This window comes from Pristiophorus japonicus, chromosome 12 (genome assembly GCF_044704955.1).
Source record: "Pristiophorus japonicus isolate sPriJap1 chromosome 12, sPriJap1.hap1, whole genome shotgun sequence".
NCBI classification, from domain to species: Eukaryota; Metazoa; Chordata; class Chondrichthyes; family Pristiophoridae; genus Pristiophorus; species Pristiophorus japonicus.
In genome coordinates this window covers 75,071,095-75,095,677 of record NC_091988.1, presented here as the reverse complement: position 1 = coordinate 75,095,677, position 24,583 = coordinate 75,071,095, and the positions used below count along the sequence as shown (strand labels likewise).

Sequence of the window (24,583 nt, the reverse complement as noted above, 5' to 3'; positions counted from 1 at the left end):
ACTTGCATTGGAGGCTGTTCAGAGAAGGTTCACTGGGTTGATTGCAGAGATGAAGGAGTTGTCTTATGAGGAAAGGTTGAGCAGGTTGGGCCTGTACTCATTGGAGTTTAGAAGAATGAGCGGTGATCTTATTGAAACATATAAGATTCTGAGAGGATGTTTCCCCTTGTGGGAGAATCTTGAACTAGGGGGCATAGTTTCAGAATAAGGGGTCGCCCATTTAAGACGGAGATGAGGAGGAATTTCTTCTCTCAGAAGGTCATGAATCTTTGAAATTCTCTACCCCAGAGAGCTGTGGAAGCTGATTCATTGAATACTTAAGGCTGAGATAGACAAATTCTTGAACGATAGGGGAATCGAGGGATATGGGGAACGGGCGGGAAAGTGGAATTGAGGTCGAAGATCAGCCATGATCTTATTGAATAGCAGAAAAGGCCATAGGGCCTACTCCTCCTCCTATTTCTTATGTAAACGTTATACTGGCCTTGGAGGGTGTACAGCACAGATGCACCAGAATGTTACTGGGGCTATGAGGACAGACCATTCAGGAGTGAAATTAGCAAATGGCGGGACAGGCTCGAGGGGCTGAATGGCCTCCTCCTGTTCTTAAGGGTAATGCAAGTATTTATTGCTTTTATAATCTTAAGTCGGGGAAGAGGTAACAGTAAATTCTAGTTGACGCTTATTTATCTGTTGTGATTACAGAAGATAAGGGCTCACCACTTTCATGGGCTGTACAAATTGAGGCACTGATTGGTGACAAACCCACTCAGATCGAGTGATAGTTGAAGATAACTTTAAGTAGCCCCAAACTTTTTGGTACGTTCTTCTGAACAGTGGAAAATCGATGCTGGCAGCCATGGATTGTGAGAACAGTGTCCGAGTCAAACACAGCTTGAATTTGCTTCACCAAATCAATAAAATGAAAGACTCGGATGAATTGACTGATGTTGTGCTCATGGCGCAAGGGTCCAAGTTCCCGTGTCACCGGCTTTTGCTGGCTGCGTTCAGCCCGTACTTCAAGGCAATGTTCACGTGTGGCCTGGCTGAATGCGGTCAGAGAGAGGTGGCGTTGCACGACGTGCAATCTGAGAGTGTGGCCACCATCCTAAACTACATGTACAACTCGGACCTGTGCCTCAACAACTCGAATGTCCAAGGGGTGGCCACCACCGCCTATTTTCTCCAAATGGAGGCCATTTTCGTGGCTTGCCAGAAGTACATGATGGAGCGCATGGATGCGTCAAACTGCCTCGGGGTTTATTACTTTGCAAAGCAACTCGCGGCTGAAGACCTGTCTGATCAGGCGAGTCGGTACCTCCATCGGCACTTTGCGGAGGTCTGTTTGCAGGAGGAGGTGCTGGAGATAGAAGAACACCAGCTGTTGCCCTTGGTCTGCTCCGATGATCTCAACATCTCGCGGGAGGAAAGCATCTTGGATTTGGTCCTTCGATGGGTGAATCATGACCGGAAGTCGCGAGTAGTACACCTTGTGCAACTCTTGAGGCAGGTACGGTTGGTGCTCATAAGTCCTACCTTCCTGAAGGAGGCCCTGAAAAGGAACACCATCCTCCTTAGCAATGTGGAATGCTACAACATGGTTCAGGTTGCTATAGAAACCATCCATAAGGCACAGCAACATCCGTCTCTGAGCCTACGTTATGGAATGGAGAATACTGACCTCCTCCTCTGCATTGGCACCAGTGGTCAAGGAATAAAGTCAAGACACAGCAGTTATACCGAAACCAACTATTGCTACGCACCCACAACTAAGAAGTCATATTATATTGTGTCACCAAGATGTGGTGAAGCTTTGGGATATGTCTGCACTGGAGTTGTGATGGAGAATAATGACATTATTTTAACTGGTGAAGCAGGAGTGACTAACCTATCGAGGCAAAAGATGAAGAACGTGGAGATAGTGAGGTGGGTACCATTTTGTGCAATTTCTTTTTTGGGGGTTAGGGACACCCAGAGCTCCGTAAGAAGCACTCCAGATGATAAGCAAAGGTCCCTCTACTCCTTGAATAAATGCATTAATTCCAACCTCAGAAGACTGTTCCCTTCTGAGAGTTTTCATGTATGCCACCCTTCTGCCTCTTTCTCAGTGACCGTACCAAATTGTCCTGAATTATGTAAAATTTAATGCAACGAGATTGGGCCCACCAAGTGGGGTAGAGAAACATTGCGGTACAGATCCACAAATCATTAAAAGTAGCAACACAGGTTAACAAGGCCATTAAATAGAAGCAAACAAAGCACTGGGGTTAATTTCTAGAGGGATAGAATTGAAAAGCAGAGAAGTTATGTTAAACCTGTATCGAACTTTGGTTAGACCATTTGGAGCACTGCGCACCGTTCTGGTCACCATATTACAAAAAGGATATAGAGGCACTGCAGAAGGTGCCAAATAGATTTACAAGGATGATCCCAGAACTGAGAGTTTATGCCTATCAGGAAAGGATGAACAGGGTGGGGCTCTTTTCCCTAGAAAAGTGAAGGCTGAGGGGTGCCCTGATAGAGGTCTTTAAAATTGTAAAAGGGTTGATAGGATAGACGTAGAGAAGATGTTTCTGCATTCAAGAGGGAATCCAAAACTAAGGGTCATAAAAATAAGAGAGCGGGAGCCGAGAGAAACGTTTAAAAAGAGCGCGAGTCGGAGCGGAGAGGAGAGGAGTGAGAAAAAAAATCAAAGAGTGACGTCATGGGAGAGCGGGTAGATGATTGATTGGTGAGTATTACAGCTTTTCTTTGCTTTCTACGTCGGGTTTAAATTAAGAGCTGAAAAACTGTAACTTGTTAGTACTTATTAAATTAATAACTTAGAACAGATTAAAATAATTAAACAAGAAAACTAAAATATCGATTGAATAAAAGCTTTAATTAATAAATAAAACAAGGTTGGAGATGGCAGGGTAGGTGGTGTGCCTCAACTGCGGATTGTTTCTTAGAACAGTATGTAACAGAGCCTACAAGGGAGCAAGCCATTTTGGATCTGGTCCTGTGTAACGAGACAGGAAAAATAAACGATCTCCTTGTAAAAGATCCTCTCGGAATGAGTGATCACAATATGGTTGAATTTGTAATACAGATTGAGGATGAGGAAGTTGTGTCAGAAACGAGAGTACTATGCTTAAACAAAGGGGACTACAGTGGGATGAGGGCAGAGTTGGCTAAAGTAGACTGGAAACAAGGACTAAACGGTGGCACAATTGAGGAACAGTGGAGGACTTTTAAGGAGCTCTTTCATAATGCGCAACAAAAATATATTCCAGTGAAAAAGAAGGGCAGCAAGAGAAGAGATAACCAGCCGTGGATAACCAAGGAAATAAAGGAAAGTATCAAATCAAAGACCAATGCGTATAAGGTGGCCAAGGTTAGTGGGAAACTAGAGGATTGGGAAGATTTTAAGCAACAGCAAAGAATGACTAAAAAAGCAATAAAGAAAGGGAAGATAGATTACGAAGGTAAACTTGCGCAAAACATAAAAACAGATAGTAAAAGCTTTTACAGATATATAAAACGGAAAAGAGTGACTAAAGTAAATGTTGGTCCCTTAGAAGATGAAAAGGGGGATTTAATAATGGGAAATGTGGAAATGGCTGAGACCTTAAACAATTATTTTGCTTCCGTCTTCACAGTGGAAGACACAAAAACCATGCCAAAAATTGCTGGTCACAGGAATGTGGGAAGGGAGGACCTTGAGATGATCACTATCACTAGGGAGGTAGTGCTGGACAGACTAATGGGATTGAAGGTAGACAAGTCCCCTGGTCCTGATGAAATGCATCCCAGGGTATTAAAAGAGATGGCGGAAGTTATAGCAGATGCATTTGTTATAATCTACCAAAATTCTCTGGACTCTGGGGAGGTACCAGTGGATTGGAGACCAGCTAATGTAACGCCTCTGTTTAAAAAAGGGGGCAGGCAAAAGGCAGGTAACTATAGGCCGGTTAGTTTAACATCTGTAGTGGGGAAAATGCTTGAAACTATTATTAAGGAAGAAATAGCGGGACATCTGGATAGGAATAGTGCAATCAAGCAGACGCAGCATGGATTCATGAAAGGGAAATCATGTTTAACTAACTTACTGGAATTCTTTGAGGATATAACGAGCATGGTGGATAGAGGTGTACCGATGGATGTGGTGTATTTAGATTTCCAAAAGGCATTCGACAAGGTGCCACACAAAAGGTTACTGCAGAAGATAAAGGTACGCGGAGTCAGAGGAAATGTATTAGCATGGATAGAGAATTGGCTGGCGAACAGAGTCGGTATAAATGGGTCCTTTTCCGGTTGGAAATCAGTGGTTAGTGGTGTGCCACAGGGATCAGTGCTGGGACCACAACTGTTTACAATATACATAGATGACCTAGAGGAGGGGACAGAGTGTAGTGCAACAAAATTTGCAGATGACACTAAGGTTAGTGGGAAAGCGGGTTGTGTAGAGGACTCAGAGAGGCTACAAGGAGATTTGGATAGGTTAAGCGAATGGGCTAATGTTTGGCAGATGGAATACAATGTCGGAAAGTGTGAGGTCATCCACCTTGGGAAAAAAAAATGGTAAAAGGGAATATTATTTGAATGGGGAGAAATTACAACATGCTGTGGTGCAGAGGGACCTGGGGTTCCTTGTGCATGAATCCCAAAAGGTTAGTTTGCAGGTGCAGCAGGTAATCAGGAAGGCAAATGGAATGTTGGCCTTCATTGCGAAAGGGATGGAGTACAAAAGCAGGGAGGTGTTGCTGCAACTGTATAAGGTATTGGTAAGGCCGCACCTGGAGTACTGCGTGCAGTTTTGGTCACCTTACTTAAGGAAGGATATACTAGCTTTGGAAGGAGTACAGAGACGATTCACTGGGCTGATTCGAGAAATGAGGGGGTTAACTTATGATAGATTGAGTAGACTGGGTCTTTACTCGTTGGAGTTCAGAAGAATGAGGGGTGATCTTATAGAAACATTTAAAATCATGAAAGGGATAGACAAGATAGAGGCAGAGAGGTTGTTTCCATTGGTGGGGGAGACTAGAACTAGGGGGCACAGCCTCAAAATACGGAGGAGCCAATTTAAAACCGAGTTGAGAAAGAATTTCTTCTCCCAGAGGGTTGTGAATCTGTGGAATTCTCTGCCCAAGGAAGCAGTTGAGGCTGGCTCATTGAATGTTTTCAAGTCAAAGATAGATAGATTTTTAAGCAATAAGGGAATTAAGGGTTACGGGGAGAGGGCGGGTAAGTGGAGCTGAGTCCACGACCAGATCAGCCATGATCTTATTGAATGGCGGAGCAGGCTCGAGGGGCTAGATGGCCTACTCCTGTTCCTAATTCTTATGTTCTTATGTGGGCGCTGGCAGAGAACATCGCGATCCCGAGTAAGTGTCTGCAACTCGAGGAACTTCAGCTCAGAGTTGTTGAGCTGGAGTCCAAGCTGCAGACATTGTGATGCATCAGGGAGAGGGAGAGTTAGCTGGACACTTTGATCCAGGAGGCAATCACACCCCTTAGGTTAGATAGTGTTACAGGTCTGGTTTGTGCTCAGGAACAGGTGGGTGTGACTGCAATTCGGCAGGTAAGAAGACCCCAGGTGCAGTGCTGGAGGAGCCTCAGCCTTTGCCTTGATCCAACAGGTATGAAGTTCTTGCTGCCTGTGTGGATGAGGGAAAAGCCTGCAGGATGGATGAGCAGGCTGACCATGGCACCATGGTGCAGGAGGCCATTCAAGTGGCGGAAGTGAAGGGGAATGTAGTGTGGAAGGGGACAGTATAGTCAGAGGGATAGATACTGTTCTCTCCAGCCGCGACACGGAGTTTCGAAGGTTGTGTTGCCTGCCCGGTGCAAAGGTTAAAGACATCTCCTCGCGGTTGGAGAAGAACTTGGAGTGGGAAGGGGAGGATCCAGTTGTCGTGGTCCATATAAGAACCAATGATGTCGGTAGAATTAGGAATGAGGTTCTGCTGAGAGAGTTTGAGGAGTTATGGGTCCAAATTAAAAAGCAGAACCTCAAAGGTAATAATCTGTGGATTGTTACCTGAGCCACGCGCCAATTGGCATAGGTCTAAACAGATTAGAAGGTTAAAGGCGTGGTTCAAAGAATGGTGTGGGAAGTAGGGGTTTTGCTTCCTGGGGCACTGGCACCAGTACTGGGGAACGAGAGAGCTGTTCCGTTGGGACGGGCTCCACTTGAACCGGGCTGGGCCCAGTGTCCTGGCGAATTGAATAACTAGGGCAGTCGACAGGGCTTTAAACTAATGAAAGGGGTGGGTGGCGGGGGGGGGGAATGGGGGGGTGGCGGCATTGGGGGGCGGGCGGGGGGGATGGGGGGTGGCAGGGAGTGGGGGGGGGCGGGAGGGGGGAGGGCGGAGGGGAACATTCAGGAAAGAGTAAATTTGAAAGCAGCAAAAGAAATGTCAAGGCTCTAGAGCAGAGCAGAGTTTGGGGTAAAAATAAGCAGAATGTGTCAGGAAGGGACAGAGAGAGTAACAAAGCTCATAGGGCATCAGTGACTAAAGTGACATAAGGGAAAAATAGAAAAAAGTCAAAGATAAAGGCACTATATCTGAACGCGTGAAGCATTCGCAACAAAATAGATGAATTAATAGCGCAGATAGAAATGAATGGTTTTGATCTAATAGCCATTACGGAGACATGGTTTCAAAGTGACCACGGTTGGGAACTAAATATTCCAGATACTTAACTTTCTGAAGAGATAGGTAAAATGGAAAAGGAGGAGGGGTAGCCCTGATATTAAAGGATGGGATAAAGACAGTAGAGAGAAAGGATCTTAGCCCAGAAAATCAAGAAGTAGAGTCAGTTTGGGTGGAGCTAAGAAACAACAAGGGGCAGAAAACATTGGTGGGTGTTGTTTATAGGCCCCCAAACAGTAGTGGTAATGTAGGGCACAGTAATTAGAGGTGCCTGTAACCGCGGTAATAAAGTTATAATCGGGGCGCCACGCTGCTTCCAGGGCCGCCGCTCCTCCTCTTGTACCCCGGCCTGCGAGGAGACACCAGCCGCAGGTCAAGGGTATAAAAGGAGCCACTTCAAGATACAGCGCGGGCCATTCCAGGAGGGCGATGGCCTCGAGGAGGGCGACTGGGTGACGTCACCAAAACCCAGGTCGCCGATTGGAGCAGGCAGAAACTTCGGCAGGGCCCAGGTACAGCAGAGGTGTGCTGAATGATCAGGTCAGAGGAATGGAGAGAGATCGGGATCCACGAGCGACGTGATCGGGGCCCAGGAGAGACAAGAGTTCGGGGCCCAGAAGAGGCGAGGACCCAGGGGCAGCACGGGCCAGCCCACACTGCTATATGTGTGCGCACTAGGTCCGTGCAGCAGAGCAGGTCTCCAGTCGTCTTGGTTAATCCTTGCTACTGGACCAAGACCGATCTCTGTCAAGCCCGTGTGGTAGCTGGTGTGCAACAGACACCACACATATACAAAATCTACGCATAGGCATCTTCCACCCTTCAACACGTAGACGGAACTATCAGGTCCTCATCGAAACACCTCTGAACTTATCCCTTTTTGGATTGGAAGCAAGTCATCCTCGATATGAGGGACCGCCTAAGAAGAAGAAAAATTATAATGGGGGACTTGAATCAACATCTAGACTGCGCAAACCAAATACGCAGTAATAATGTGGAGGACAAATTCATGGTTTTCTAGATCAGTATGTTGAGGAATCAATCAACTAAGGAAAAGGCTATTCTAGATCTAGTATTGTGCAATGTGAAAGGGTGAATTAATATACTTGTGGTAAAGGGGTCTTTAGGGAAGAGTGAACATAATATGATAGAATTTTATTATGGCTTAGAAATTCCGGCCTCCCTAGGTCCATTCGGAGTGTGTATGGACCCGGGAGGGTATCGCAAAAGCCAATTTTCAGCGCACAATGCGCATGCACTGAAAACCGGCTTTTCTGATCTGCCAAGCTCCAGCTTAACAAATCCTCTATATCTCGGGAGCGAGGACATTTGCAAGGGCAAGATTGCGGGATTTACCCATATCTTGCCCAGCAAATGTCTTCAAAACTCTTGCGGCTGATAAAAACAGGCGCATAGCCTACTTTTACAGGTGTAACAGTTTTAAAAACATACAAAAAAAATAACAAAATAAAATTTTAAAAACACATTTTATTGTTTAAAAACCCTGCCCACTATGGTATTTTAAACCATAATTTTAAAAACTTTTTTAAAAATCGGAAAAATATTTTTTTCATATAAGAAAAAGCTCCAGCTTGACAGATCAGAAAAGCCGGTTTTCAGCGCATGCGCATTGTGTGCTGAAAACCGGCTTTTGCAATGCCTTCCCGGGTCCGTACACGCTCCGTACGGACCCAGGAAGCCGGGATTTCTGGGCCATTAGTCTTGGTAAAAAAATTAGTACTGGAGAAAGTAATGGGACTGAAAGCCAATAAATCCCCTAGACCTAATGGCCTGCATCCTACGGTTTTGAAAAAGGTGGCTATAGAGATAGTGGATGCATTGGTTGTCATCTTCCAAAATTCCATGGATTCTAGAATGGTTCCCGCGGATTGGAAGGTAGCAAATGTAATCATGCTATTTAAGAAAGAAGGAAGAGAGAAAACAGGGAACTACAGACTGGTTAGCCTGACATCGGTATTATTAATCTATTGACAATCTATTTTTAAGGACGTAGATACAGGGCACTTAGAAAAAAATTAAAAGATTGGGCAAAGTCAACATGGATTTATGAAAGGGAAATCATGTTTGACAAATCTGTTAAGAGTTTTTTGAGGTTGTAACTAGCAGAGTAGATAAGGGGGAACCAGTGGATGTGGTGTATTTGGATTTTCAGAAGACATTCGAAAAAGTGCCACACAGGAGGATATTGAACAAAATTAGGGCTCATGGGATTGGGGGTAATATAATAGCATGGATTGAGGATTGGTTAACAGACAGAAAACAGAGTAGGAATAAACAGGTCATTTTTGGGTTGGCAGGCTGTAACTAGTGGGGTACCGCAAGGATCGGTGCTTGGGCCCCAGCTATTCACCATCTATATCAATGATTTGGATGAAGGGTCCAAATGTAATATATCCAAGTTTGCTGATGATACAAAGCTAGGTTGGAATGTAAGTTGTGAGGAGGATGCAAAAAGGCTTCAAGGGGACATAGACAGGCTAAGTGAGTGGGCAGGAACATGGCAAATGGAATATCATGTGAAGTTATCCACTTTGGTAGGAAACATAGAAAAGCAGAGTGAGAGATTGGGAAAGTTGGTGTTCAGAGGGACCTGGATGTCCTTGCACACGAATCACTGAAAGTTAACATGCAGGTACAGCAAGCAATTAAAAAAAACCTGGTATGTAGACCTTTATTACAAGAGAATTTGAGTATAAGAGTAAGAGTGAGACCGCACCTGGAGTATTGCGTATGGTTTTGGTCTCCTTACCTAAGGAAGGATATACTTGCCATGAGGCAGTGCAACACAGGTTCACCAGACTGATTCCTGGGATGGGGGAGATTGTCCTGTGAGGAGAGATTGAGTGGACTAGGCCTATATTTCCTAGAATTTAGAAGAATGAGAGGTAATCTCATTGAAACATACAAAATTCTTACAGGGCTTGACAGGGTAGATGCAGGGAGTATGTTTCCTCTGGCTGGGAGTCTAGAACCAAGGATCACAGTCTCAGAATAAGGGGTCGGCCATTTAGGACTTAGCTGAGGAGAAACTTCTTCACTCAGAGGGTGCTGAATCTCTGGAATTCTCTACCCCAAGGGCTGTGGAGGCTCAGTCTTTGAGTATATTCAAGACAGAGATCGATAGATTTTTGGATATTAAGGGAATCAAGGGATATGGGGATGCTGCAGGAAAGTGGAGTTGAGGTCGAAGATCAGCCATGATCTTATTGAATGGTGGAGCAGGCTCGAGGGGCCGAATGGCTGACTCTTGCTCCTAATTCTAATGTTTTTCTGTTCTTTAGGTACCACGTTCGAGGAAACCAACACTGGGAGAAGCTTTGCTCTGCTCCCTTCCGAGAACTCTACTCTGCGGGAACGTCCCACGGTGACCTGTACCTGATCGGAGGCCAGATGAAGCTGAAGGGACAGTACGTGGTCACCAACTGCGTGGACAAGTACACCCTGGAGACGGCCCAGTGGGGGAGCGTGGCACCGTTGCCCTTGCCGTTGGCGTGTCACGCCGCGGTCACAGTCCGTAACCAGATCTACGTGCTGGGCGGGTGGACACCACAGGTTAAGATGCTTGTAGAATGCTGCTGACTGCTTTAGCATGCAAATATTCTAACCCTTGCCCAGAGGCAGCTCTTCGTCCTTCCAACGCCTCAGGATATTTGGAATAAGGTTCGTATTGGCGATGTTTCGCATCAAAAGAAAAAAGCTCCTGCACGCAGTGTGATGCTGCAGCATTAAGCTATCCACCGTGTCAGCCATGGCTCAGTGAGCAGCATTCTCGACTCGCAGTCAGAAGGTTGTGGGTTCAAGTCCCACTCCAGAGACTTGAGCATGTAAATCTAGGCTGACTCTCCAAGTGCAGTACTGAGGGAGTGCCGCACTGTCGGAAGTGCTGTCTTTCGGATGAGACGTTAAACCAAGGCCCCGTCTGCCCTCTCAGGTGGACGTAAAAGATCCCATAGCGCTATTTCAAAGAAGAGCAGGGGAGTTATCCCCCGGTGTCCTGACAATATTTATCCCTCAATCAGCATAACAAAGAAGCAGGTTATCTGGTCATTATCACATTGCTGTGTCTGGGAGTTTGCTTCTGTGCAAATAGGCTGCCGCGTTTCCTACATTACAACAGTGACTACACTTTAAAAGTACTTCATTGGCTGCAAAGCACTTTGAGACGTCCGGTGGTCGTGAAAGGGGCTATATAAATGCAAGTCTTCTCATCCATCTATCTATCTATCTATCTAAGGTTGACCTCGGCCAGTCTGCATCTGCGGCCAATACAGACGACTGTGTCCCTGGGCGAGGAAGATGACAAATCAATTAGGGTTTCGTGCTTCGGATCACTAGGCAGGGACACCCCTGCTGCAAAGCGGGTGGGTGCCAATTTTGGGAGGAACATAAAAGGGCTCCGCCGTGATGATCTCCAGAGTTGAACACCCTGCTGTCACTCTTCAGGCTTGCATGTATGAAATGGCGAGATTGAACAAGCTGGGCCTCTTTTCTCTATTTAAAAAAAGAGTAGACCGAAAGGTGACCTGATAGAGGTCTTTAAAATAATGAAGGTGTTCTCCTTGCATTTATATAGCACCTTTAACATAATAAACAGGCTCCAAGAAGTGTTACCAGTCAAGATTTGACACCGAGCCACATAAGGAGTTATTAGGCCAGGTGACCAAAAGCTTGGTCAAAGAGGGAGGTTTTAAGGAGCGACTTAAAGGAGCAGAGAGAGGTGTGGAGAGGTTTGGGGAGGGAATTCCAGAGCTTGGGGCCTAGACAGCTGAAAGCACGGCCAGTGGTGGGGTGAAGGAATTCAGGGATGCACGAGAGGCCAGAATTGGAGGAGCACAGAGATCTCGGAGGGCTGTAGGGCTGGAGGAGATTACCGAGATCGAAGGGGAGGGGTGGGGGTTAGAATTGAACAGGAGGATGAAAAATTTTAAATCGACATTTTCCAACGCTGCTTCTACAACAGGTAGATTGCTGGTGTGCAACGGCCAACACACATTAAAAAAAGTCCACGCACAGGCATCTTCCACCCTTCAGGATGTAGTTCAGGACCTGGAATATTAGGTCCTTCATTGAAACACCTGTGAACTCATCCTTTTTTGGCTTGGAAGCAAGTCATCCTCGTTTCGAGGGACTGCCTGTGATGATGATTCTACAACATCGAAACAAGATCATATGGCTGTGTTAAGTTACAGGTTGTGACTAGCTGCCATACCTAACCCAATGGCTTCAGAGACGTAACACAGAGCAGCAAATGCAAAGCTTCTTTGATGGCCGAGGCTATGGATTGAACCACAGGCTGGTGGTCATAGAAAAGATGGGTGTTTTTGTTACATCTGGGGAGGGGTAAACAGGTATGCCACAGTTCAGTTACACCAAAGGTACCCAAACCTTGGACAGTGGCCGGCGAGCTTGAGCAAGCTGAGCTAAAAAGCCCAGGCAACAATGTTCTAGTTCCACTTTTATTTCTCTCTCACTCACCATTTTGTCCCATTGGCATTTTGCAGCAATGGAGGTTTGGAAAGGGTTGTTCATAGCACTGAAAGAAATAAAGTCTTGCATTTCTATAGCACCTTTCACAATCTCTGGACGTCCCAAAGTGTTTTGCAGCCAATAAAGTAATTTTTGAAGTGTAATCGCTATTGTAATGCAGGAAGCGCATTGTAATGTGTTTGCTTCATGGGTTCTTTGCTTAAGAATTCATAGCAACACATTGCTATTAAGAACTAGTTGCTTTATTAACAAAGGTTTAACAATCACACTACAAGTTCATCCACTAGGCTCACACCTGCATACCTCATCGTGAATGACCTAGATCCAATTGGCTGGGGTTTTATTGAGTCTTGTGAACATCACATGACTGGCTAAGCCACTCACAATGCAACAGACTCTACAAGCATACATTACACACAGCAGCCAATTTTCACACAGCAAGCTGCCACAAACAGCAAAGTGATAATGGCCAGATAATCTGATTTTTGTAAAGTTGGTTGAGGAATAAATATTGGCCCCAGAACACTGGGGAGAACTCCCCTGCTTTTCTTCGAAATAGTGCCATGGGATCTTTTTACATCCACCTGAGAGGGCAGACGGGAGCCTCAGTTTAACGTCGCATCTGAAAGACGGCTCCTCCGACAGTGCAGCACTCGCTCAGCACTGCACTGGGAGTATCAGCCCAGATTTTTGCGCTGAAGTCTCTGGATTGGGGACTCGAACCCACAACCTCCTGACTCGAAGGCGAGAGTGCTGCCCACTGAGCCACGGCTGACAGGGTCAGAAACAGTTGTTACTTTTCCTAACCTACGGCACTGAAGCTAACTATAGTGCACCCTGCAGCTGAAATCGGCCAACTCCGTACAATCCAGGGGTTGAACCTGGATCTCCCTCATCTCATGCTTTGAGGGACACAGACTTTACCGGTAAGCTGAGGGGACAACTGAGAAGAGAGGCTTACGTTGATTGCTGGGTGGTGTTCAAGTTGAGAGCTATCGAACTCCATTCTAATGAACGGCGATTGTGTTGCTTTTTCCATTTAAGGTAGACAGTTGCTTTGGAGAAACTGTTTTCACCATTATCAATTGGCATGCGTATTTTATCGCTTGTCCTTGCAGGCATTTTATCCACATTAGTGTCCAGTCAGATTAATTGCTTGCAATCCTGCGAATAGAACTCCCTTTTATGTCCCCTCTTTCTTCTGGCTGTCGTGCTTCTTCCTCCACAGATGGACCTTCCCGATGATGAACCCGATCGTCTCAGCAACAAAATGTTTCGTTACAACCCAGGCAGGGACAGATGGACTGAGTGCGAGCCTATGAAATTCTCCAAGTATCGTTTCAGCACAGCTGTCCTCAACAATGAGATTTACGTCTTGGGTAAGGAATTGGGGGCGGAGATATGGGGTTAGGGCATCGATGGGCTTTCGATCCTTGGCCCAAGCACGGGCTCAACCCGCAGCTTTGAATGCTCGGACGTTGGGCTTTTTGCCCCCAATTTGTTATTGAGATGTGGTGACACCGGCAAGGTGGCACTTGTGTTGTTGTCTCGTGTGATGGGAAAAGCTTATAACGGGACGTCTAGTTTGGTTCTCCATTCGACGTCCCTCCTGAGATGCCGAGTGGAAAAATGAGGTGCCTCTCGCAGCAGGTCTCAGTGGGCAGGTTGATGTGACGTGTTCCATGATCTGGGATTCGTAGCCACAGTTGCACTTCTTTGGACGGATGAGCAGATGGGAGGTGGCGATGTGGTGAAGTAGCTGCCTTTTCAGTGGAAGTGTGCGCTGGAGGGTGAGAGTGAGGGTGTGCACACACACACAAGGAAAAGATTGGATGTAAAGTGAAGCCTGAGCGGCGGGCGGGGAACGCAAAAAAAATCACACGCGTGCAATGCAGATCACAAGCCACAATGAGGAACACAAAGTTAGCACAGTGTGGAGGATTAAGAATGGGAATTCAGCGAATGGAGCGGGCAGCAAGGCTGAGGCTACTGCGATAAAGGGAGCTATCCTGTTCCCACATAGTCATGCAGCATGGCTGCAATGTTTAGCTGCTAAACAAAGCCTGGTCCTTTAAGGCCTCTCCGCAGGAATTTCCTGTGAGGAAGTGGCCTCAATTCTGAAGCCAGTTAGAGGCTAAGAACTATTATGGGATGTTTCTCAAGATGGCCAACTGCTTGGCTCTTCTTGTTATCTCAACAATCTCCAGCTCAGCCAGCAGAATGTGACCAGAAATCTTTCTCTTTCTCTGAACTTTTTTTTAATGTGCCAGCCATGGCTCAGTGGGTAGCACTCGCCTCTGAATCACAAAGTAGTGGGTTTAAGCCCCACTTCAGAGACTGTGAGCACAAATATCTAAGTTGACACTCCCAGTGCAGTACTGAGGGAGCGCTGCGCTGTTGGAGGTGCCGTCTTCTGGATGAGACGTTAAACCGAGGCCCCGTCTGCCCTCACAGGTGGACTTGAAAGATCCCACGGCATTATTTCGAAGAAGAGCAGTGGAGTTCTCCCCAGTATCCTGACCAATATATCTCCTTCAATCAACATCGCTGAAACAGATTATCTGGTCATTATCACATTGCTGTTTGTTGGAGCTTGCTATGCGCAAGTTGGCTGCCGCACAAGGCTCCAGACCAAGAGTTGGAAAGTAGGCTGGATAGCTCTTTTTCGTCTGGCACAGGCACGATGGGCCGAAAGGCCTCCTTCCGTGCTGTAAATTTCTGTGATTTTATTACAACAATGACTACACGTCAAAAAGTACTTCACTGGCTTTAATGCGCCTTGAGACGTCTGGAGTTCGTGAAGGCGCTATATAAATGCAAGTCTGTCTTTCGTTTCTGTCTTTCTTTCAAAAAAAAATGTTCAGCTGTGATTTGGAGTTTTAAACAAAGTGTGAAGGCTGAAGTATTGTGGAGCATTTATTAAAATATCTATTGCATGTAGGGGAGTATAGTAGGGTGCGTCGCTTTTACTATTTGAATGAATCACATTAGTTGAGACAGTGATAAAAACAAACTTTTTTTGTTCGACAAGTATATTTAAAGTGCAATATGTGTTAAACGCAGAGGACCATTAATGGTATAAATCGGCATGCGTTAGTGTCCCCTACATTTAAATGTCCTGTACAATCAGAATCTACTCTAGAGCTGGCTCATATGCTCTTGATCTTATCCGTATCTTAAGTCCCGTTCACCCATCTTGAGAGAGCAGACGGGGTCTCGGAATAATGTCTCATCCAAAAGACGACCCCTCAGACAATGCAGCACTCCTCAGTACTGCCCCTCCGATAGTGCAGCATTCCCTCAGCACTGCCCTTCAGACAGTGCAGCATTCCCTCAGCACTGCCCCTCAGACAGTGCAGCACTCCCTCAGCACTGCCCCTCTGACAGTGCAGCACTCCCTCAGTACTGGCACTGACATCGGCCTAGATTTATGTGCTCAAGTCTCTGGAGTGGGACTTGAACGCAACACCCTTCTGACTTGAGGCGAGAGTGCTGCCCACTGAGCCACGACTGACATGCAAAGGATAGGGGGCGTGGGAGAAGGCAATCCATAGTTTTAAGCTGCTGAAACAAAATGAGTTGGAGTACGAGACGGTGTGATACAGAAAAAAAAAATTTTGCAATTCTACAGCGCCTTTTACGACCACTGGATGTCCCAAAGTGCTTTACAGCCAATTAAGTACTTTTTTTGAAGTGTAGTCACTGTTGTAATGTAGGAAACGAGGCAGCCAATTTGCACACAGCAAGCTCCCACAAACAGCAATGAGATGATGACCAGATAATCTGTTTTTGAGTGATGTTAATTGAGGGATGACTATTGGCCCAGGACACCAGGGATAATTCCCTTGCTCTTCTTTGAAATGGTGCCATGGAATCTTTCACGTCCACCTGAGAGGGCAGATGGGACCTCGGTTTAAAGTCTCATGAGAAAGTCTGTGCAGCACACTGGGAGTGTCGACCTGGATGTTTTTGTGCTCAAGTCTCGAGAGCGGGACTTGTACCCATGACCTTCTGACTCCAAGGCGAGAGCGGTGCCCACTGAGCCAAGGAAGAGGGTGTAGATGATGAAGGACACGAGCGGAAGGTTCAGAGGAGCAATGATGATATCAGCATCAACAAAACCGAGAAAGGCTACAAAATAAAAATGGTTGTTGGCGCAGAGCTACGTTGGAAGCTGGAGATGAAAGAAAGATCACCCATTAAACAATTGAGCCTTTTTATGAAGTGAAAGCATTCTAGCGTTAGTGGGACCGACTTTGAAGACCATTCAATGAAACTCTCTGTAGAGTTCAGGAACAGTGTTAATCTGTACTGTTCTCAATTAACGAGGCCCCTTAATGCATTTGTGGCAGTTCCCACCAGATTAAAGCCCGGTGCCTGGAGGTTGTCCAAGTGTATCTCAATTGCCTTGGCATTTAATGAACAATCAAAGCCTTTTTTTCCCTTTTAATTTCCTGACAAACGTGCTTATGTCCTGGGAAAAAAACACACACACACAAACAGTCGAATACAGTTGAGCTAAATTCAGCAGCAAAGAACAGAAAAAGTCCTGTGCGACTTCTGTAGGGAACAGCGAGTACTGGAGGTTTATTTTTGTACACAGCGGCCACAAAACGAACTATGGTTAACACTGTCACGCAGATCAGCTGATTCAAGCTGGGGCCATCTGCATTTCTGGAGTTCGGAACAAATCAGCGAAAGCTGCTGATGGTTTACTGATTGTAATGTGGAATCTGCACATTATTTGTCAAAGATGTATTTTTAATCGTAGCTTCTGTATTTAAGAACTGAAAATCCAGACTGTTGACATCTGCGCTCACAAGACAATTTCTGGTCTCCATATTATAAAAAGGATATTGAAGCACTGGAGAAGATGCAAATAAAGATTTACTAGAATGATACCAGAACTGAGAGGTTATACCGAACAGGAAAGATTGAACATGCTGGGGTTCTTCTCTTCAGAAAAGAGAAGACGAGGGGAGACTTGATCGAAGTCTTCAAGATTGTGAAAGGGGATCGATAGGGTAGATGTAGAGAAGATGTTTCCACTTACAGGCGAGACTAGAACAAGGGGCCATCAATATAAGATAGATACTAATAAATTCAATAGGGAATTCAGGAGAAACTTCATTACCCAGAGAGTGGCGAGAATGTGGAACTCGCTACCACAGGAAGTGGTTGAGGTGAATAGCAGAGATGCATTCAAGAGGAAGCTGGATAAACACATGAGGGAGAAAGGAATAGAAGGATATGTTGATGAGGTGATATGAAGAGGGGTGGAAGGAGGCTTGTGTGGAGCTTAAACACCGGCACTGACCTGTTGGGCCGAATGGCCTGTTTTCTGTAAATTTTCTGTAAATATTTTGTAATCATTTGTAAGACGAGCTATTGGGCAATTCTTCCAGAATAACAACCAAATCATAGAATCATTGGGGTTGAAATTCGGTCCCGCCGTGTTTGAGGTGGTGTCACCGGCTGAGTGCTGATTTTAGCGTCGGGCGGTAGGTGCCGCCTCAAACTGCCAAATTCAGTTTTTACCCCCAAAGATGAGAGAGCAGCGCTAAAAGTGCCGTTGCACACTCATCCTCGGCACCAACAGGGCTGGAGCTCAGGAGACCGACTCAATCTCCCGACGGGAGGCTCGAGAGGTATGCCAGCTGGGAAAATGGGAAGAAAAAAAACAGGAAACCGTCTCCGAGCTGCACCCACACTTATCCACTGGTACAACTAATGAATAAAAGCTGAAATAAATAAAGAAAAAAGTTCCCCCCAGCACCGCTATGTTCCCTCCACTTTTCCCAGGCTGTACGGACACCTGGCCTGTTAGGTCTCCGTACAAACCAAATATCGCGGGAGCATTGCACGCTGGATGATGTCACCACGTGGGCGGCATTAGAGCGAGCAGCGTTACCTCTTGGCGCCTCCACCAACGAGCAACTTAATGTGCCGGGAGGCATGGACGCTGCTCACCGCCGACAGTAGGCCTTTGCCGCCAGTTAGCCGCCCATTGCCAGCGTTAATGGGCGCCATTAGCAAGGGAATTTCCGCCCCATAGAATCATAGAATAATACAGCACAGAAGAAGGCCAATCAGCCCATCGAGTCTGTGCCGGCTCTTTCGAAGAGCAATCCGTTGGTCCCACTCTCCCACTCCCCCCCATCGCTCCCCATATCCCTGCAATTTTTTTCTCCTTCAAGTATTTATCTAATTCCCATCGGGTGGTGCATTCCAAATCCTTAATACTCGTTATGCAAAAAAAATTTCCCTGACGTTGCCTCTGGTTCTTTTACCAATCACCTTAAATCCGTGTCCTCTGGTTATCGACCCTTTCAATGGTTACTCATTAAAAGTATCAGCTTGGCTCAGTTGGAGGCCAAGTCAGGAGGTTGTGGATTGACTCCCCACTTTGAAATTTGTTGCCTGGGTATTTTTGTATGTGTATGATACTGGCAAAGTCACAACTCGCACAGGGAGTGGTCGAGGTGAATAGTATGGATGCCTTTAGGGGGAGGCTAGATAAGTACATGAGGGAGCAGGGAATAGAGGGTTATGCTGACAGAGTTAGATGAGGAAAGACAGGAGGAGGCTCGAGTGGAGCATAAATGCCAGCATGGACTGGTTGGGCCGAATGGCCTGTTTCTGTACTGTATATCCGATATAATCCTATTGTCCATCCCTCGTTGCCCAGAGATGGTGGTCTTCTCCTGGAACTGCTGCAGTTCTTCTAGTGTCGGTGCTCCCTCAATGGTGCCAGGTCAGGAATTGAAGGATTTTGACCCAGCGACTCTGAAGGAAGGGCCGATATTATGTTCAAATCAGGACGGTGTGCGACTTGGACGGAAACTTGGAGGGGACGGTGTTGCCATAACATTGCTGCTCTTGTGCTTCTCGGTGGTCGAGATCGTTAGGGAGAGGGAGTCGTTTTTTTTTGCTTTGTTCATTCCTAGAATGTGGGCATCGCTGGCGAGGCCAGTATTTATTGCCGCCTTCTTGAACCGCTGCAGTTCGTGTGGTGAAGGTACTCCCACAGTGCTGTTAGGGAGGGAGTTCCAGGATTTTGACCCAGCGACGATGAAGGAATGGCCGATATATTTCCAAGTTAGGATAGTATGTGACTTGAAGGGGAATTTGCAGGTGATGGTGTTCCCATGCGCCTGCTGCCTTTGCCCCATGTGGTGGAGGTCACGGGTTTGGGAGGTGCTGCCAAAGAAGCCTTGGCAAGTTGCTGCAGTGCATCTTGTAGACGGTACACACTGCAGCCACGGTGCACCGGTGGTGGAGGAAGTGAATGTTTAAGATGGTGGATGGGGTGCCAATAAAGCGGGCTGCTTTGTCCTGGATGGTGTTGAGCTTCTTGAGTGTTGTTGGAGCTGCGCTCATCCAGGCAAGTGGAGAGTATTCCATCACACTCCTGCCTTGTGCCTTGCAGATGGTGGAAAGGCTTTGGGGAGTCAGCAGGTGAGACACTCGCCGCAGAATACCCAGCTTCTGATCTGCTCTTGTTGTCACAGTATTTATGTGGCTGGTCCAGTTAAGTTTCTGGTCAATGGACCCCCAGGATGTTGATGGTGGGGGATTCAGCGATGGTAATGCCATTGAATGTCAAGGGGCAGTGGTTAGACTCTCGTTAGTTGGAGATAGTCATTGCCTGACACTTGTGCGGCACGAATGTTACTTGCCACTTATCAGCCCAAGCCTGAATGTCGAACAATTCTTGCTGCATGCAGGCATGGACTGCTCCATTGTCTGAGGAATTACGAATGGCATTGAACACTGTGCAGTCATCAGCAAACATCCCCACTTCTGACTATATGATGGAGGGACGGTCATTGATGAGGTAGCTGAAGATGGTTGGGCATAGAACACTGCCCTGGGAACTCTGCATCATTGTCCTGGGGCTGAGATGATTGACCTCCAACAATCACAACCATATTCCTTTGTGCTAGGAATGACTCCAGCCAGTGGAGAGTTTTCCCCCTGATTCTTATTGACTTCAGTTTTACCAGGACTCCTTGATGCCACACTCGGTCAAATGCTGCCTTGATGTCAAGGGCAGTCACTCTCACCTCACATCTGGAATTCAGCTCTTTTGTCCATGTTTTAACTAAGGCTTTAATGAGGTCTGGAGCCGAGCAGTCCTGGTGGAACCCAAACTGAGCATCGGGGAGCAGACTATTGGTGAATAAGTGCGGCTTGATAGCACTGTCGACAACATCTTCCATCACTTTCCTGATGATTGAGAGTAAACTGATGGGACGGTAATTGGCTGGATTGATTTTGAACTGCTTCTTGTGGACAGGACATACCTGGGCAGTTTTCCACATTGTCGGATAGATGCCAGTGTTGTAGCTGTACTGGAACAGCTTGACTAGAGGCACGGCTAGTTCTGAAGCACAAGTCTTCAGCACGTCAGCCAGGATGTTGTCGGGGGCCTTTACTGTAGCCAGTGCGCTCAGCCATTTCTTGATATCGATTTCTTGATTGAAGTGACTTTGATGATGTTCCTGTACATCGTACGTACTGCAGACACGGTGCACTAGTGATGCTGGATGTGGGTATGGAGTCCTGTGGGTGGGACACCGATCATGTTAACTAGCAACAGGAGGAGGCCATTTAGCCCCTCAACTCTGCTCCACCATTCCATTAGATCATGGCTGATCTGCATCTCTCCAGTTTCCCGCCATTGCTCCATATCAACAACAACAACTTGTACCCTTACCTAAAAGAAATTTATTGATCTCAGTCTTGAAAATTTCGATTGACCCCCAGCATCCACCGGGTTTTGGAGTCTCGTGTAGACCAGACCGGATAAGGACAGCCGGTTTCCAGCCCTAAAGGACATTAGTGAACCCGTTGGGTATTTACAACAATCCAGCAGCTTTCTTGATCATTGCGCACATAAGCTATCTTGATATTGGGAACGGTAGCACTTGATATTGGGAACGGTAACTGGACTAATGATCCAGAGGCACGAGTTCAAATCCCACCACGGCAGCTGGGGAATTTAAATTCAGTTAATTAAATAAATCTGGAATAAAAAGCTAGTATCAGTAACGGTCAATCATGAAATTATTGGATTGTCGTAAAAACCCATCTGGTTCACTGATGTCCTTTAGGGAAGGAAATCTGCCGCCATTACCCGGTCTGGCCTATATGAGACTCCAGACCCCCAGCACTGTGGTTGACTCTTAACTGCCCCACTGAACTGCCCGCCAAGTGAGACACTCAGTATAAGGCGACTCACCACCGTATTCTCGGGGTAATTAGGGATAGGCAATAAATCCCAGCAGGTTGGAAAACTGCAAATGTAACGCCCCTATTTAAAAAAGGAAGCAGACAAAAAGCCGGAAACTATAGACCAGTTAGCCTAACGTCTGTAGTTGGGAAAATGTTGGAGTTCGTTATTAAGGAAGCAGTAGCAGGAAATTTGGAAAAGCATAATTCAGTCAGGCAGAGTCAGCATGGATTTATGACGGGGAAGTCCTGTTTGACAAATTTGCTGGAATTCGTTGAGGATGTAATGAGCAGGGTGGATAAAGGGGAACCTGTGGATGTGGTGTATTTGGATTTCCAGAAGGCATTCGATAACATAAAAGGTGACTGCACAAGATAAAAGTTCACGGGATTGGGGGTAATATATTAGCATGGATAGAGGATTGGCTAACTAAACGGAAAACAGAGAATCGGGATAAATGGTTCATTCTCGGGTTGGCAATCAGTAACTAGTGGGGTGCCGCAGGGATCAGTGCTGGGACCCCAACTATTTACAATCTATACTAATGACTTAGAAGAAAGGACTGAGTGTAACGTAGCCAAGTTTGGTGACGATACAAAGATGAGAGGAAGAGCAATGTGTGAGGAGGACACAAAAAATCTGCAAAAGGACATCGACAGGCTAAGTGAGTGGGCAAAAATTTGGCAGATGGAGTATAATGTTGGAAAGTGTGAGGTTATGCACTTTGGCAGAAAATATCAAAGAGCAAGTTATTATTTAAATGGAAAAAAATTGCAAAGTGCTGCAGTACAGCGGGACCTGGGGGTACTTGAGCATGAAACACAAAAGATTAGTATGCAGGTACAGCAAGTGATTAGGAAGGCCAATGGAATCTTGGCCTTTATTGCAAAGGGGATGGATAATAAAAGCAGGGAAGTCTTGCTACAGTTATACAGGGTATTGGTGAGGCCACACCTGGAATACTGCGTACAGTTTTAGTTTCCATATTTACGAAAGGATACACTTGCTTTGGAGGCAGTTCAGAGAAGGTTCACCAGGTTGATTCCGGAGATGAGGGGGTTGACTTATGAGGAAAGGTTGAGGAGGTTGGGCCTCTACTCATTAGAATTCAGAAGAATGAGAGGTGATCTTATCGAAACGTATAAGATTATGAGGGGCTTGACAAGATGGATGCAGAGAGGATGTTTCCAATGAGAGGGGAGACTAGAACTAGGGGGCATAATCTTAGAATAAGGGGCCACCTATTTAAAACTGAGATGGCGGAATTTCTTCTCGGCGGGTTGTAAATCTGTGGAATTCGCTGCCTCAGAGAACTGTGGAAGCTGGGTCATTGAATAAATTTAAGACAGAAATAGATAAGGGGAGCAGGCAGGGAAGTGGACCTGAGTCCACGATCGGATCAGCCATGATCTTATTAAATGGCGGAGCAGGCTCGAGGGGCCGTATGGCCTACTCCTGCTCCTATGTTCGTATGTTCTTAAATGCTGGCCTTGACAGCAACGCCAACATCCCGTGAACTAATAAATAAACATTTTAAAATGCCCCCCGGGGGATTGTTGTTGGAAATGCCATGCTTCAGGTAAGATAATAACTGTAGACATTGTCTCTACCGATTCCTTGGTGTTTTTCAAAGAAGAATAGGGAGTTCTGATCAACAAACACGATCAGAAAATAGCTGGCCAATCACCTCATTGCAGAGTGTGGCGTCTTACTATACACAAAGTAGCTGCATTTACTTACCTGATGACATTCACTGATTAAGCCTTATTGTACATAAAAAACGTTAGGCATTTCTGAGGGATCTGATAAGGTGGTCAGTGCTCACTACTGAGGGAGCAACACTCTGTCAGAGGGACAGTACTGAGGGAGCGCCGCACTGTCGGAGGGGCAGCATTGAGAGAGAGCTGCACTGTGGGAGGGGCAGTGCTGCACTGTGGGAGGGGCAGTACTGAGGGAGAGCTGCACTGTGGGAGGGGCAGTGCTAAGGGAGTGCTGCACTGTGGGAGGGGCAGTACTGAGGGAGAGCTGCAGTGTCAGAGGGGCAATATTGAGGGAGCGCCGCATTGTCGGAGGGGCAGTACTGAGTGAACACTACACTGTCGAACGTGCCGTCTTTCGGATGAGACGTTAAACCGAGGCCCAAACTGCTTGCTCAGGTGGACGTAAAAGATCCCAGGGCACTATTTCGAAGAAGAGCAGGGGAGTTATCCCCAGTGTCCTGGGCCAATATTTATCCTTTAACCAACAACACTTAAAAAAAACAGATTTGTTTGCGGGAGCTTGCTGGGCATAAATTGGCCACCGTGTTTCCTTCATTCTTCTAAACCCTAGAGTATAAGTCTATTCACTCAATCTCCTCACAGTAGAACCCTCTCCTCCCAGGAGTAAATTAATTAAGCAGGAGGAGATAAGTTAGGGGAAGTGGTCAGTTGGAAGAGGCTTTTGAAAGAGAGGAGAGAGGTCGTAATGTGAAGGAGATTAGGACATGAATATCTGAGTGTCTGCGGGGAGAGGAGCAGCAGAGCAGACTGGAGCAGGAAGAGTGGAGGTTTGACGTTAGGAGATGGGGCTGGAGAAAGTATGCATCGTGAGACCAAGGATGGAAAATGAAGATGTGTTTGAAGGGTGATGGGTGAGTTGGACTCTGTGCATGATACATGCCGCAGAGTTCTGGATGAGTTAGAAAGAATGTGCATTTAGATAGCACTTTGATGTCCTCATGACATTCCAAAGCACTTCACAGCCAATGAATTACTGGAGGGATAGGCTTCAATGGGAGAGTTAGGGTACTGAGGGGATGGGCTTCAATGGGAGAGTTAGGGTACTGGGGGGATGGGCTTCAATGGGAGAGTTAGGGTACTGGAGGGATGGACTTCAATGGGAGAGTTAGGCTACTGGAGGGATGGGCTTCAATGGGAGAGTTAGGGTATTGGAGTGGTGGGTTTTGATGGGATAGTTAGGCGCGAGAGGCATGGATTTCAGTGGGAGAGTTAAGGTACTGGCGGGATGGGTTTTGATCGGAGAGATAGGGTACTGGAGGGATGGGCTTAAATGGGGAGTTAGGGTACTAATGGGATGGGCTTCAATGGGAGAGTTAGGGTACTGCAGGGATGGGTTTTGATCGGAGAGATAGGGTACTGGAGGGATGGGCTTCAATGGGGGAGTTAGGGAACTAGCGGGATGGGTTTCAATGGGAGAG

At 46.5% G+C, this 24,583-nt stretch overlaps 1 protein-coding gene across 2 annotated transcripts in view; it reads left to right on the top strand.

Annotated features, from left to right (window-relative positions):
• Window positions 1–24,583, top strand: part of kbtbd12 (kelch repeat and BTB (POZ) domain containing 12) — a 51,482-nt gene that overhangs the window by 11,554 nt on the left and 15,345 nt on the right. For both annotated transcript variants that reach the window (XM_070895684.1, XM_070895683.1), the window contains 3 exons: window positions 706–1,926; window positions 9,944–10,214; window positions 13,378–13,528. In XM_070895684.1, the coding sequence (XP_070751785.1) occupies window positions 848–1,926; window positions 9,944–10,214; window positions 13,378–13,528 (1,501 nt within the window). In that variant the 5' untranslated portion in view covers window positions 706–847. The remainder of the gene's footprint in view (window positions 1–705; window positions 1,927–9,943; window positions 10,215–13,377; window positions 13,529–24,583) is intronic.